Source organism: Quercus suber, unplaced genomic scaffold (assembly GCF_002906115.3).
Source record: "Quercus suber isolate HL8 unplaced genomic scaffold, Cork oak 2.0 scaffold_237, whole genome shotgun sequence".
Taxonomy (NCBI): domain Eukaryota; kingdom Viridiplantae; phylum Streptophyta; class Magnoliopsida; order Fagales; family Fagaceae; genus Quercus; species Quercus suber.
In genome coordinates, this window is record NW_027069694.1 from 580,418 (window position 1) to 594,325 (window position 13,908).

The following is a 13,908-nucleotide window of genomic DNA, read 5'->3' on the forward strand; positions in this document are numbered from 1 at the left end:
GCTTGGCACATTCACCATTTTATCGAGTTTGTAATGAAGAAGTGGAATCAGTGAAGCATATTCTTCAGACGAGTCTGATGGCTATAAATGTTTGGGCTGTAGCCAGAGGAAGATTCATAAGTGGCCTACAGACTTGGAGGATGATTTTTTAAAATTATTTCAACATCGACATGGGAATGTAGACGTACAAGAGGCAAGGAATTGGAGTTTGTATACTTGTAAGAGAAAAACCAGGGGTTAGTGCCGTGAAAAGGCCACTGAGGCTAGTCTTTGTTGTTTTGTTGTAATGTCAGTTAAGCCTACTGCTTTATGTTCACTACTGGCAGCGGCTTGTGTTTTGGTACTACTTTCATATACTGTTGAGCAACTAATCATATATGCATGTAATAGATTGAGACCATTCCATTCGATCCATTAGATATCAATGCCAATAAGTCTAGTGTATTTCATATTTCTGTCCCTCAATTATCTCAACTTGTCAGCTAATATACCCAAAATGCTTTGCATAACAAAATTACATTTAAAAAGAAAATAAATTTTTTATCCCTTGCTACTGAGAGACTAGTACCACTTGCTGAGAACATGTGCCATATTTCTTTGATTGATCAAATGTATTTGCCTTGGTAGAAACGCTATCATATAGTTGATAAATAGCAAAAGAGTGAGTGGGGTTCACAAGATGTTATACTTTGTCTCGAAAGCATTGGTAATCTTTCCAATACAGTATGCAGCACTCAGAGGGTAACCGGAAACTGCAAAAATGGTAGATGGTCATTTACAAACAGAAAAATAATGTTGATGTTCCAAGAGTAATTGCCATACTTGGATTCTGTTGCCAAAAGCAAAATAAAATGAATAGATAATGATGCCCAACGGGTTACTATCCTAGTTTATTCTTCTTCTTCAGATAAAAAAATGAAAAAGATACAGCAATAAGAAAAAAGAAACAAGAACCTCAAAGTTGAAGGAATAAGTTTTCAAGCATTGTTCAAAAAAGGAAACCATGGAATACTTTCAACCCTACCTAGAATGCTCAATCTTAGACAAATGATGATAAATCACATGAGCTATATGCTCTGATCATCTTAATTCATAACAATGTAAATATTTCATGTTGACTTCCTTGAAAGCTAATGTTCAAGACAAATTCTCAAGCTTTTGACCTTAAACAACTTGAGAGAGCAAACAGAACAAGTATTTCTTTACACAAGTAATTAAAACATCAAAACAGATATATTTTGATTGTAAATGTCATGAATAGCATTGTATGCAATTTTACTATAACTGTAAACAATTTGTGTCCCTAGAAGCTAGACAAGAATTATGACAATTTATTATAGCTGTTCAGACTAAGCAAGTATAAAATGTCAAAATACCTTAAAATCCTCTTTGTAAGGGTGCTTTTTGGTTCAATATGGCATTAGGGACATTACAATTCAGGGTCATATTGGTTCCAACCAATGAAGACTATGTTTATCACCTCACCTAATTCTATGTTAAAAGATATTTGAATTTTTAACTGAGTACAGACATAATTTTAAGTTTAACAACATAGATGGTGAGTCAATTGCATGCTTTTGCACATGTGCATGGGCAGACCTGTCTGTCAAACCAAATTTTTTTATTGTGTTACTGACAATGTTTCAAGCAGGAATGATATATATAAGGTGAACCAACTCAGGTTCATGCTGGGGTTGGGATTGAGCCACCCTTGTGCCCATCTGACCCTGCTCATAATTCAATGGCTTTCCACTTTCATAATTTAAGAAACATGAAAATTTGATTTATGATAGATTGCAAGGAGGCAGTTTTACAAGAGAAGAGAACCTACTGAATGCTCACTTAAGGACAAAGAGATAACTGGAACTTCACAGAACAGTAAACTTTCCTGTGCCCAACAAATGATGCAGCTGATAATCCTGCATTGGGTGGAAAAGAAAAGGTGGGAACTACCTCACCTGATGCACATTGCAGATGGCAAAGGCGGTATATCTTTCGTAAAGGAGTAAGGACATATCAGCTGCATATCTATCCCTAGGCAATCTTCTTAATCAGATATTAATATTGAAACCTTAGGCTTCATATGGTTGGAGGATGAAAAAGTGGTGGGATAGAAGAGAATTAATTTTCCCTCATATGTGTTTGGTTGGGATAGAAAAGTGGAGGGTTCAGGAGGGAGGGAAGGGTAGATGGTAAATTCCCATCCCCCCCCCCCCCCTCCATTTTCTCCTCAATTTAGGGAGGTTGAGTTTTCACTCCAAATGGTGGACTCGGGAAGAAAACACCCAGCCCCACTAAAATCACTCTCCACTCCCCTCCCCAACCAAACACACAAATCCTCCCTATTTTCTCTTCTCCCCATAAATTACCCCAACCAATCACTACCTAAAGAGAAATTAATATATGACATCATCCACATGTAATCTGGCTACAACTCAATTGACAAAGTCTGGCTATAGTCTTTGGTAGTCAGCAGAAACTAAAGCCACCTACATCCTCCATTTATAGAAATTAATTTGGATGGTTGTCTAACTCAAATTTGCTGAAAGAGATGCTCACTAACATGCACACAGAGGAATGTGACTATTTGGAATTTCTACAAAAACAGAACCATTGTATAAGAAAGCAATGTAGTATAAACTTACTTGATATAAAATCATCAGCATCCTCCCTATCAATTTTACCATGGGCCATTGCACCAACCTGAAAACAGAGTATTTGGTAAAAAATCTATAAGTTTTGGTCACATAACACTTGTGTGTATAGTTAAAGCTATTTTGAGCTTACCACAAAAACAAGATCAACATCACCGGTGCCCGCAGAGCCCACATAATTGTTTATATTAACCAATTTTTCGGAACTAAATGACAAGCCTGGTATCAAAGCAAATATTAACTTCATTTATAGTATGAAGTAGATAACACAGGAAAAATCATACAACATAACCTCACCTATTTTGCAAGAATTGACAGGAAGATACCGGCTTACAGGGTTCTTGATCAATGCAAAAGTTTCTCACGCTTACCAGCAGCAGTGATACTCAATTTTTGTAGAAGCTGCACTGCAAGGTAGCCAAGAGGAGAAAAGCAACATCAAATAGAGCTCTCAACCCACACACACAAACAATATTAGCATGCTTTTGTTTGTTGAGGTGAGAACAGTACAGCTTACACATAAGACCACAGAAATGCTTGAATGTCCTTGGAAGACGAGCATGTGGTTTAACTTCAAAAAGAACACCTTTCTCTGTTTTCACATACACAGCTTGTACCATCCCACTCTTATTAAGTTGGCTATCCAAAATCATTAGGAGAGCCTGACGACAACAAGACCTTAAGGTCATATATGGTTCAAAGAAGTAGAAAACACGAGCAATTATTGAAGCATAGTGTCAACCCATAATTGTGAAGTTCACTAACCTGATGAACAATGTCAGGCCGGTAATCAGAAGGATTTCTGTTATTTTTCTTCAAGAAATATGCATGGTCATCTGAGTTCAAAAGCTGGTAACTCTGTATGCATAAAACTAGTTATCAAAAGCAGGAAAAAAAATTCGCACAAAGCAATAAACAACAACCACAACAACAACAAAAAATCCCAATAAATTCCATATTGAAATAACCTGAGAACCTACATAAGATTTTGTATATTTTGTGACAAGAAATTATAAAAGAAAGCAATGCAACCAAGCCCAAAAAAGCCCCAATAAAACATCCAAAGCAGAAAAACCTCTCTTGTAACTCAAAATAAACTTCTCTTTTGACTTATACATGAACTTTCAAACCCAAAAAGAAAAAAAAAAGCAAAAAAAAAAAAAAATACACCAAGCCTATAAAATAAAAAAACAAACAAGCAAAACCTACAAGGAAAATGCTAAAATCCAAACCAGAGAGGCTATAACCCATAAAAAAACTCCACCCAACCCATAACCAAAAAGTTTCATCTTTTACAACATATATAGGGGAAAAAACCAGCAACAACAGCAGCAACAACAACAAATTCAATATAATTTACAGACCTTTCCAACTTTTGCGACTTCCAAAGATGCCTTTTCAAGAATGAAGATGAGCCTGCCTTTGTTGGTATTATTCTGCTCACTTGGGGCAACTGGAATACCCTCAAGTTCATTCACCGCCTCCTTTCCTTCTTCCTCACCATCACTTGTTTTCTCTGTAATGGCTCTCTTTGCATCTTGCTCTCCTTCATGCCTCTCCTCCCTATTTTTTCGCTTCTTCCCTTTCACTTCATACGCCCTCACCATTTTGGGGTTTGGAGAAGATGAGTATTAGACTTCCTGGCACCAATGAGAAAGGTTGATATCACTAGGAATTGACTCTGGCACTCATGGCAGATATCACTAGAAATTTCCAAGTTCACCCAACAAATTTTAAGATTAGAAAGGTTGCATACACAGCACTCTCTCAACATGATCTCTCCCTTCAATCAATAATTGTCTAGCTTAACTTTCAATTCACAAGCTTCATAAATTGTGTACCTAAAGCTATGCTTAGAGCTATTGATTTAAAGCAGAGCATAGGCATTTGTGAGCACTCTTGTCACAAGACTGGTTAAGAAGAATATAGAAAAAATTACAACTAGATACCACCATGTTAAATATGGAACAAATTATAGTAACTTCGACTTAAAAGATTATTTTGATGTTTGTACCACAAGAGCAGGGTAATCAATCAATAGCAAGTCAATCGGAATCCAAAACTATCAATCAAACAATTATAACCCTTTACATGAATATATTAAACTTCAAAACCCACATAGGATTAAAATTCTTAAATACTTTTAGCCAGAGCCAAGAGAACCAAGCTAAAATTAAGGGCTAACAATAATGGTTCATGTGCTAACAAGAGGCTGCAAAAATTAGGTCCATCACAAACACAGCCATGGAAGTGTCCCATGTATTGAAATTAGCAGTTATTTGTGAATAAAACAGATAATTTTGAAAGTAAATTAAAAAATGAAACCCCAAAGCCAAACCACTTTTTTTTTTTTTTTAAATAATATAATTTACATGTAACATAAATCGACTGAATGTGCTGAAAATACTACAGATTGAACTTTTGTTTAACGGAGAGATGTATCTATATTCGCAATTTTATGTTATTTTATTTTATTTTATTTTTCAGTTTTTGAAAACAAATTTTCAAACTTCCCCCACCCCAAAAAAGAAAAATCAAATGAAAAAGTTTACACTACTCGTAGACATTCCAAGAGTTCAAGAGTTCACATGCATGTAGGGGTGGATGAATTAGGTTGGTAAGCATTTATCAAATATTTGGAATCTTGTTCTTTTCTGTTTGATATGGACATTATAGAGGAAAGAAATTGGCCCACTTTCGAAGATTCGGAAAGCACGAGACTCAATTGTTAGCAAATTTTACTAGTTCATTATATCAGTGGCCTTTATACATGGGATTTTACGAAAAGTGATTCCATGCCTTTTTGTAGATTATTATTTCAATAAAAAAAACTATTCGAAAAAAAAAAAAACAGTTCACATGCACCGATGCACGCACGGATGCACTAGAAAAGAGGAAAAACACAGATTAACACAAATTTTCTTTCACTTTAGAGAAGCTACTAATAACAAATACTTCGTACATTGACAAATAGAAGCGACAAATAAAGCCATAAACAATAACAAAAATATTTCCATAATTCGACGTATCAAATAAAACTATCATAAATATTCGTAAAGCATCAAATAAATTAAATGCCTACAATGGAGTCTATAAAAACATCCGGTTGTTGAAAGATTCCAACTTCCTACAAAGTAAGCCTCAGATACAAAACAACTACACAGGATTCGGGGATTAATTAGCCTAGCCCTACAGACAAGAGGTTTAAGCCTTGGTTTATTGTTGTAGAGAAGAGCCATGAAAGAGAGAGAGAGAGAGAGAGAGAGAGAGAGAGAGAGAAGAGACGTACGTGTATGAGAGAGTGAGAGAGAGAAGGTAGAAGACAGAAGGGAGATTTTTGTTTGTAGATACTGGTTTGGTTTGGTGTGGTGACTTGGGACTGTTGCAAACTTTGGAGCAGCCTTAAACCCTAAGAAGAAAGACAAAACAGAAAACACTCTTCAGATACCTTAAAAAGCTCGAAACAATAGGCGGGAGCCCCAGAAAAAATCCGGTTGTTAAGTAATATAATATAAATATATATATATATATATAAGACTTTGGATTGTGCTTGTAGTGTAGACTTGAGAAAAGCCCACAAAACTAATATTTATGAAGAAGTATGGCCCAACCCATTAATGTTCCTGGTTGAATCCGAAGTTGTCGGCTTCGGCTGCCACAATAATTAAGGATCTAGTTGAGGAGGTGTGAAAGATGAATTGGTCAGAGGCTATGATTATACATATATAATATGTGTATGGGAATAAGTTAGGAATAGGGTTTTTGAAGAAATCTGGATCTGACGGCGAGAAAATACTAGTAAAGTCTGGGAATTATAGATACGTAGGCTCAATAGCTGAAGCATGATATCGGACTAAACTATCTATGATTTGGGCTTTGATTTGAACTATGCCGTTGGCCTGTTGCACAATTATTATTATTATTATTAATAATAATTTAGTGGGCTCTTTTTAATTTTAGTGAATTTAGTGGGATTCTTCTTTTAAAAACTGGGTTGATTAACATGAACTCTAGAGATTTAAAGAGTAACTATATTCTAGAGTTCATAATCATAAAATCTTGACTTTATTAATTAAAAAACTATTTAAAATTTACTACATTATCAATATTTTAAAATAATATATATATATATATAAACACACATTTTATTATCAAAGATTTAGTAGAGTCTTTTGGTTAAATATTGTGTAAATTGGAATTTATTCAGCAATGGCATTGCCGAAATATTTGCCCAATTTTTGGCCCAATTGACTTGACTGAAATTGACCTGACCAACTAACCTAATCAAAATTGATCTGACCAAAATAAGGAGAGAGAAAAAAAAATTGAATTGTGGCAATGTCATTACCAAAGAGAGAGAGAGAGAGAGAGAGAGAGAGAGAGAGAGAGAGAGAGGAAACTTTGCACAACGCTCTGGGGCTATTTTGGTTCCTCCCAAGCTCCCCTCTTTTCTCTTGAGTTTTCTCCCTGAATTAGGGAGATCGCATTTTGATGGGCTCAGGAGAAAACACCTAGACCCCATCAGTTTTCTCTCTTAAAATCTACCTAAACAAACATCCTAAAAAAATAATTCTCTAAAAAAATAATTCTCTCTCTCTCTCTCTCTCTCTCTCTCTCTCTCTTCCATCCTCCCTAAAATTCCACCCAACCAAACAGAGTCTAAATTTTTACGATCTAAGCTACTAGGTTTAGAGGTTTATATCTGCATGCAATATTATATCCAAGAAGGGTCTTGAATATTCTTGTGGTTGTCAATTGTTGTGTAGCATGTTTTTCCTTCAAGCTTAGAATATTGACAACGGCTTCAATTGATTTCACTCCTTAGTTTGGATTGAAACTTGGATCGAATGGGTAGCACCTCCTTGGATCAGTTGGAAATAGCTTTGGAAGTGTTCTGTGATTTTTGGAAATTTTGGCAAAATAGCAGTAAGTCTCTGATAATTTTAGAGTGAAAATGGAACAATGGTTTTCTTTGTGTCAATTTTATGCTAGAGAAGTCATAAGCTTAAGGCTTTTAAGGGGGCATTGCCGCCACTTAATGGCTCTTTTTCCAAAAGCTCTCTAAAAAATTTCTATGTGCTTTGAGAGGGAGAGGACCCCTCTGTCGATAAATGAAGAAAAAGAGCCATTAAGTGGCGGCAATGATGAATTAATTCTGATTGGATCTTAATTGATTTAATTAAAATTAATTATATGTCAAAATCTCATTGGTTTAAATTTTAGAACAATAATGTAATTAAAAGTATTGAAAAAAATTCTACAAGAATTATGACTTTTGAATTTTTATCAGCGTTCTTGAAATACATATAATTGATTTGAATTTAAAACTTCTAAACATCCTTGGATTAAATCCAATTAGTCAAGAGTTTAAAACATTGCTTTAAATTCATAATGATCTCTCTCTCTCTCTCTCTATATATATATATATATATATATATAATAGGATTAAATCCAATAGGCAATCACTAAAGAGTTTAAAAAGTTGCTTCAATAATATTTAGTAAATAAATAAAATCAATATACACACATTTAAGGATCATGCAAAATGAAAAAGAATGAGCAAAACTCATCCCAACCCTAATCGGGGCAAAGAAAAACTGCACAGAATAAGGCAAGTCAAATACGGTAAGAAATTTTTGACACATCTACAACAGAGGGGAGGGAACAATGGTTTAAAATGAAGTGGGAAGGGTCTCAGTTTGATAGAATTAAGAAAGGCAAAATGGAAGGCAATACCTAGAGTAACCAATTTCGTCCCCATCACACCTAGCTAGTAGGCTTGAAATGAATGGATAGAATTTTTTGGGTATTATATAATAGGACCTATATGATTTATATCATTCCTTGACAAATTTAATTTCCAAATTCAGAAAAAGAAGATGTCATTGTCAAATTAGACACTTCATTTTAAAGAAACAAATATCAGAGATTTACTGCTTCTAACAAGCTTCTAACAACGAGATTTACTGCTAGTGGGACTGGAACCACTAGTTTGAGAAAGCTCATTGTTACAAGCTTCTAACAATGATAATTTTGTATTACAATTCTTTATACATTGAAACAAATATCATATATCCTTAAATACATTAATTTCTTTCCATTTAAACAAATTTATTTAGTTTCATTTCCTATTTGTAATAAAGGAAATTTTTGTTTTAAATTTTTAATGCATTTTCAACCAAATTTATGGCTTTGGTTTCTAATTTCTACTATAAATTAATTAATAGCTTTTTAAACTTCACTTATTTCTATTTTAAATTGTTCTCTCTCTCTCTCTCTCTCTCTTTTTTTAGAGAAAATATAGAATATTATTATTGAGTAAAAACCATAGAAATACAACATTAATGAAATAGAAAGCTTACAAATGCTAGCACAAGTAACTGAGGTAAGCATGACAGAAAAACGAAAATAGTAAATTGTTCTCTTTTTAATTGTTCATGTAAGAATTTTATGAGCTTTATATTCATAAGCTGAAAATCCCAAAATGAATTCAACTAATTTTTTTTTTTAAATTATATTAATCGTTTGGATCGGGTTGACCCGAACCCAACCTGAGACCCGAAATAAACCTGAGTCTTTGACCCAAGCATGACCTGATCATCCAACAAACCCGCCTAAGACCTTTTGGGTCGGGTGGGCCAAGTCCATGCTCAGTGCTACATGTTTAAGTAAAAATATAACAAAATCTATCTGGTTTGATGCTCCTTGAAACCTAACAATTTTGACTTCATTCAAATGTTTAAGGACATATGTCTTAGGCACAGGCATAGGCACAGAGTTTCCTCTATGTTTAAAGTCAATTGAACCATTCACCTGTGATAACAATTAGTGTACACTAATTCAAATCAAAATTTAATTGGAACATTAAGTAGTGCAAAATAAAATAACTCAAGTTATGTGGCAATTGATGCACCATGTTAATTTAGTGCATGTGGCAAGATATTTGATTCCACAAACAAGAATTAACAAGGTTTTTTTTTTTTTTTTTTTTATTTTATATAAATAAAATAGTTTAATGACTACATATTTTTACATTAATTGCAAAGACTTCTTAAAGCTTATGAAATTTTTTTTTTTTTTTTTTTTTTTTGAAAATCCTGTTTATAGCCAGTAATTGTTGAATACTAGCTACATGTACGGAAAACATAATGTGGAATGCAATAACCTACACATAATGTTTCAATTAACATGTTAATTCTCAAGTCCCTCAAGTTAATTTATTGTTTTATAGATTTCTTCTCACACTAGGTGAGTTTTTTTTCTCTAGGGAGAGAACTTTCTTCTCACTCTGGGTAAGGACTAGTTAATTCATAGTGTTTGTCTGCAATTTTGTTAGAGTTCAGTGGGATCTATTTAGTGTTTTCCTATTCACGTGATGAATTCAGATTTTATAGACAAGTTGCAAAGTATAACCTTGACAGAGAGGAGGGAGAAGTTATTAAGGTGGGGTTACACAGAGGGAATGGATGTTGGAAGAATGTTCCCTTAGTTTGTTAAGGAGATTTCTCACAACATGAGCTTTCAACTAGCGTGCAGCCAAGGTTTGCTAAGGTCTTGTGGAGGATGGGCTCGGATTTATGCATTGTTGACATGGGGATGATCTTTTCAATTCAAATTTACCATGGAGAGTCAGTTGAAGTGGGTGCTAGCAAATGGTCCATGGAGTTTTGAGGACCACCCTTTGGCGTTACGTAGATGGGAGAAAGGTATGACAGCCACTTCAGTTAGATTCACTTCAATGCCAATATGGGTTCAAGTGTAGGGTTTACCTTTTGATTTGTTATTGGAGGAGGTGGGCATATATATTGATAGTGGTTTGGGAGAAGTATTGGAAGTTGATTTAAAGCGTTTTCATCTAACCAAGCTCGCTTTATCAGAGTAAGGGTGGAGTTGCCGTTGGATAAACTGTTACATCGAAGAGGAGTTGTCGCCAGCCCGGAAGGAATAAGGTTTGTATTGGTTTCAAGTACGAACGTTTATTGGGCTCTTTATCAATGTGGTTGGATTGGTCATGAGGTTAGGGATTGTTCTTTCCAAAGGGATCGACAACAAGGAGGTCTTCCTTATGGGGAGTGGTGAAGGCGGGGTATCGTAGAAACTATGGTAATGCAAACAAAGTAAAAAGTAGCCCGGGTGGTAGGATGACGATGTCCAAGCTGGATCAGGGGTATCGGGTTTCTTCACAACAGAAGGTAAATAAGCAAGTTAATTTGACAATTGGAAGTGGGAGTGGGAGTACGTCGTTAACGCAATTGGGCGGTTTAACTAATGGTGGTAGCTTTGATGGTGCTATGGCAAACGGTGGTGTTAAGGTCGAACGGGTGCAATCATGACTTGAAGAAGCATGTTCCATATTTTGAGGAGTTGATTATGGAGATTGATCGTGCTATCCAAACCGGTCTAGATTTTTCAAATTCAAAAGCAACTCCAACTGATTGTGTTAGATAATAGCGAGATTTCCTCTGACTTGATTGAGGTGGTAGTCATGGATGAGGATACAGCCAACCACAATCGTGACTTAATGGGGAAACAAGGTGAGCAACTATCTCCACTAGGTTTGAGGGATCAGAGATGCGTTTTAAGGTTGGCTTGGTAAGGGCAAGGTAGCAAGGGTACTAGTAAGGGCGGCCCAAAAGAAGTAGTAATAAAGATAAGGGTGTGAATCAATCCATGCATAGCCCAAAAGTAGTTGAGTTCGTGGAGAAGTCTACAATTGAAAGCTCAAAAGCAATGATGAGTTGGAAGAGGCTTACCACAAGACCTCAGACTCTTATTAATTTTTCATTTGTTGNTACCACCCTTTGGCGTTACGTAGATGGGAGAAAGGTATGACAGCCACTTCAGTTAGATTCACTTCAATGCCAATATGGGTTCAAGTGTAGGGTTTACCTTTTGATTTGTTATTGGAGGAGGTGGGCATATATATTGATAGTGGTTTGGGAGAAGTATTGGAAGTTGATTTAAAGGCGTTTTCATCTAACCAAGCTCGCTTTATCAGAGTAAGGGTGGAGTTGCCGTTGGATAAACTGTTACATCGAAGAGGAGTTGTCGCCAGCCCGGAAGGACATAAGGTTTGTATTGGTTTCAAGTACGAACGTTTAGTTGGGCTCTATTATCAATGTGGTTGGATTGGTCATGAGGTTAGGGATTGTTCTTTCCAAAGGGATCGACAACAAGGAGGTCTTCCTTATGGGGAGTGGTTGAAGGCGGGGTATCGTAGAAACTATGGTAATGCAAACAAAGTAAAAAGTAGCCCGGGTGGTAGGATGACGATGTCCAAGCTGGATCAGGGGTATCGGGTTTCTTCACAACAGAAGGTAAATAAGCAAGTTAATTTGACAATTGGAAGTGGGAGTGGGAGTACGTCGTTAACGCAATTGGGCGGTTTAACTAATGGTGGTAGCTTTGATGGTGCTATGGCAAACGGTGGTGTTAAGGTCGACACGGGTGCAATCATGACTGTGAAGAAGCATGTTCCATATTTTGAGGAGTTGATTATGGAGATTGATCGTGCTATCCAAACCAGTCTAGATTTTTCAAATTCAAAAGCAACTCCAACTGATTGTGTTAGATAATAGCGAGATTTCCTCTGACTTGATTGAGGTGGTAGTCATGGATGAGGATACAGCCAACCACAATCGTGACTTAATGGGGAAACAAGGTGAGCAACTATCTCCACTAGGTTTGAGGGATCAGAGATGCGTTTTAAGGTTGGCTGTGGTAATGGCAAGGTAGCAAGGTACTAGTAAGGGCCGGCCCAAAAGAAGTAGTAATAAAGATAAGGGTGTGAATCAATCCATGCATAGCCCAAAAGTAGTTGAGTTCGTGGAGAAGTCTACAATTGAAAGCTCGAAAGCAATGATGAGTTGGAAGAGGCTTACCACAAGACCTCAGACTCTTATTAATTTTTCATTTGTTGACGTGGAACCTAGGCAAAAAAGGAAGCAAGTAGAAAACGTGAATAAGGAGGCTATGGTTGTTAAGAGAGAAAAGAAACATAGAACTGTGGAGAATGAGCAAGGTGTTGTATCAACTATGGGATCGACGGAGGTTGCAGGGCAACCCTACCAAGCATAATGATGCTCCTAAGTTGAAAAAAAAAAAAAAAAACACTCATCATTTTGATGTCCTTGTAAATCAAGAAGGTGTCCTTTGGCACTTTTCTGGTTTTCTGGGCATTCGGAGACTTTGAAGTGAAGATTCATTTTTCTTGCAGTAGTTTGGATTTTGAAAATTTTCTTTTTATCTTTGTTCTTTTTTTCTTTTCTTTACAATGTAATCGTGCTACTCTAGCGTATGCTAGTGTTGCAAAAGAGAATAAATGAGTCACTATTTAGTTAATAGAATGTCCCTCTTCCTCTTTCCCATTGTATACCATGATTCTCAATTAATAAAGTCTAGTATCATTTCCTCTCCAAACTTTCATCACCCAAGAGATAACAGGTTTTTTTTCATAAGAAACATATAAACAAAAAAATTAACAATATATATATATATATATATATTTATATATAAAGTAAAATAAAAATGAAATGTAAAGAAACATGGTAGTCGTAACCAGAAAAGACCTTGAGTCTCTACATCACTCACCATTAAATAAAATTCCTGCATATCGGGAAAGGCTTTCAGAAGAAATGTCATCTTCAGGAGGTGAAATTCCATATCTCCATAGATTAATAGATGGCATACTTTAACCTTCCTGAAGAGGGTTATATCTGTCATGCTCTTCGGTATGCATTGTATCAACGCACAGAAATACGCTGTCAGTACTAAAATTACCAACAATAAGCTAACTTTCACATAAAAAAGTAAAACAATGTTAAAGTTCTTTATTTTTTTTTTTCTCCTTTCTTTTATTATTCCCGTACCAAATCAATTGTGGAGTTAACAGTTACTGTCCTCAAATTGGGAATATCCTTTGCAAGCTGACTGAAGATATATTGCACGTCTCTTCTCAGGCTTCCAGTGAAATTCACGGTTTGTAGCTTGGGAACTCCAATGAAAGAAAGTTTAATAAAAGGACCTTTATATATAAAATATTGGAGATTCATAGCAGACAGCTCAAGTTCCTCCACCCCAGAACAAGGAGGAAATATGTAACAACTGTCAAGATAATACAAAGAAGAATAGAAAGGTTCAGGACAAACTAGAAGATCAAGGGAAGAAGAAAGTTCATAACTCTGCTTAAACGACAGTGGGCAGAGTTTGTATGTTTGTTTTTATTTTATCCCATACGACATTTAGTTTTGCATTA

The 13,908-nt window shown here is 35.6% G+C and overlaps 1 protein-coding gene across 1 annotated transcript; it reads right to left on the reverse strand.

Moving 5' to 3' along the window:
• Positions 1-421: 421 nt before the first annotated feature.
• Positions 422-5,026, reverse strand: LOC111988395 (uncharacterized). The gene is given in 8 exon segments (XM_024020184.2): positions 422-752; positions 2,646-2,703; positions 2,788-2,873; positions 2,952-3,002; positions 3,005-3,061; positions 3,172-3,316; positions 3,420-3,512; positions 4,019-5,026. Coding segments are annotated over 8 exon segments (813 nt in total). The 5' UTR covers positions 4,262-5,026; the 3' UTR covers positions 422-672.
• Between the last annotated feature and the right edge of the window lie 8,882 nt (positions 5,027-13,908).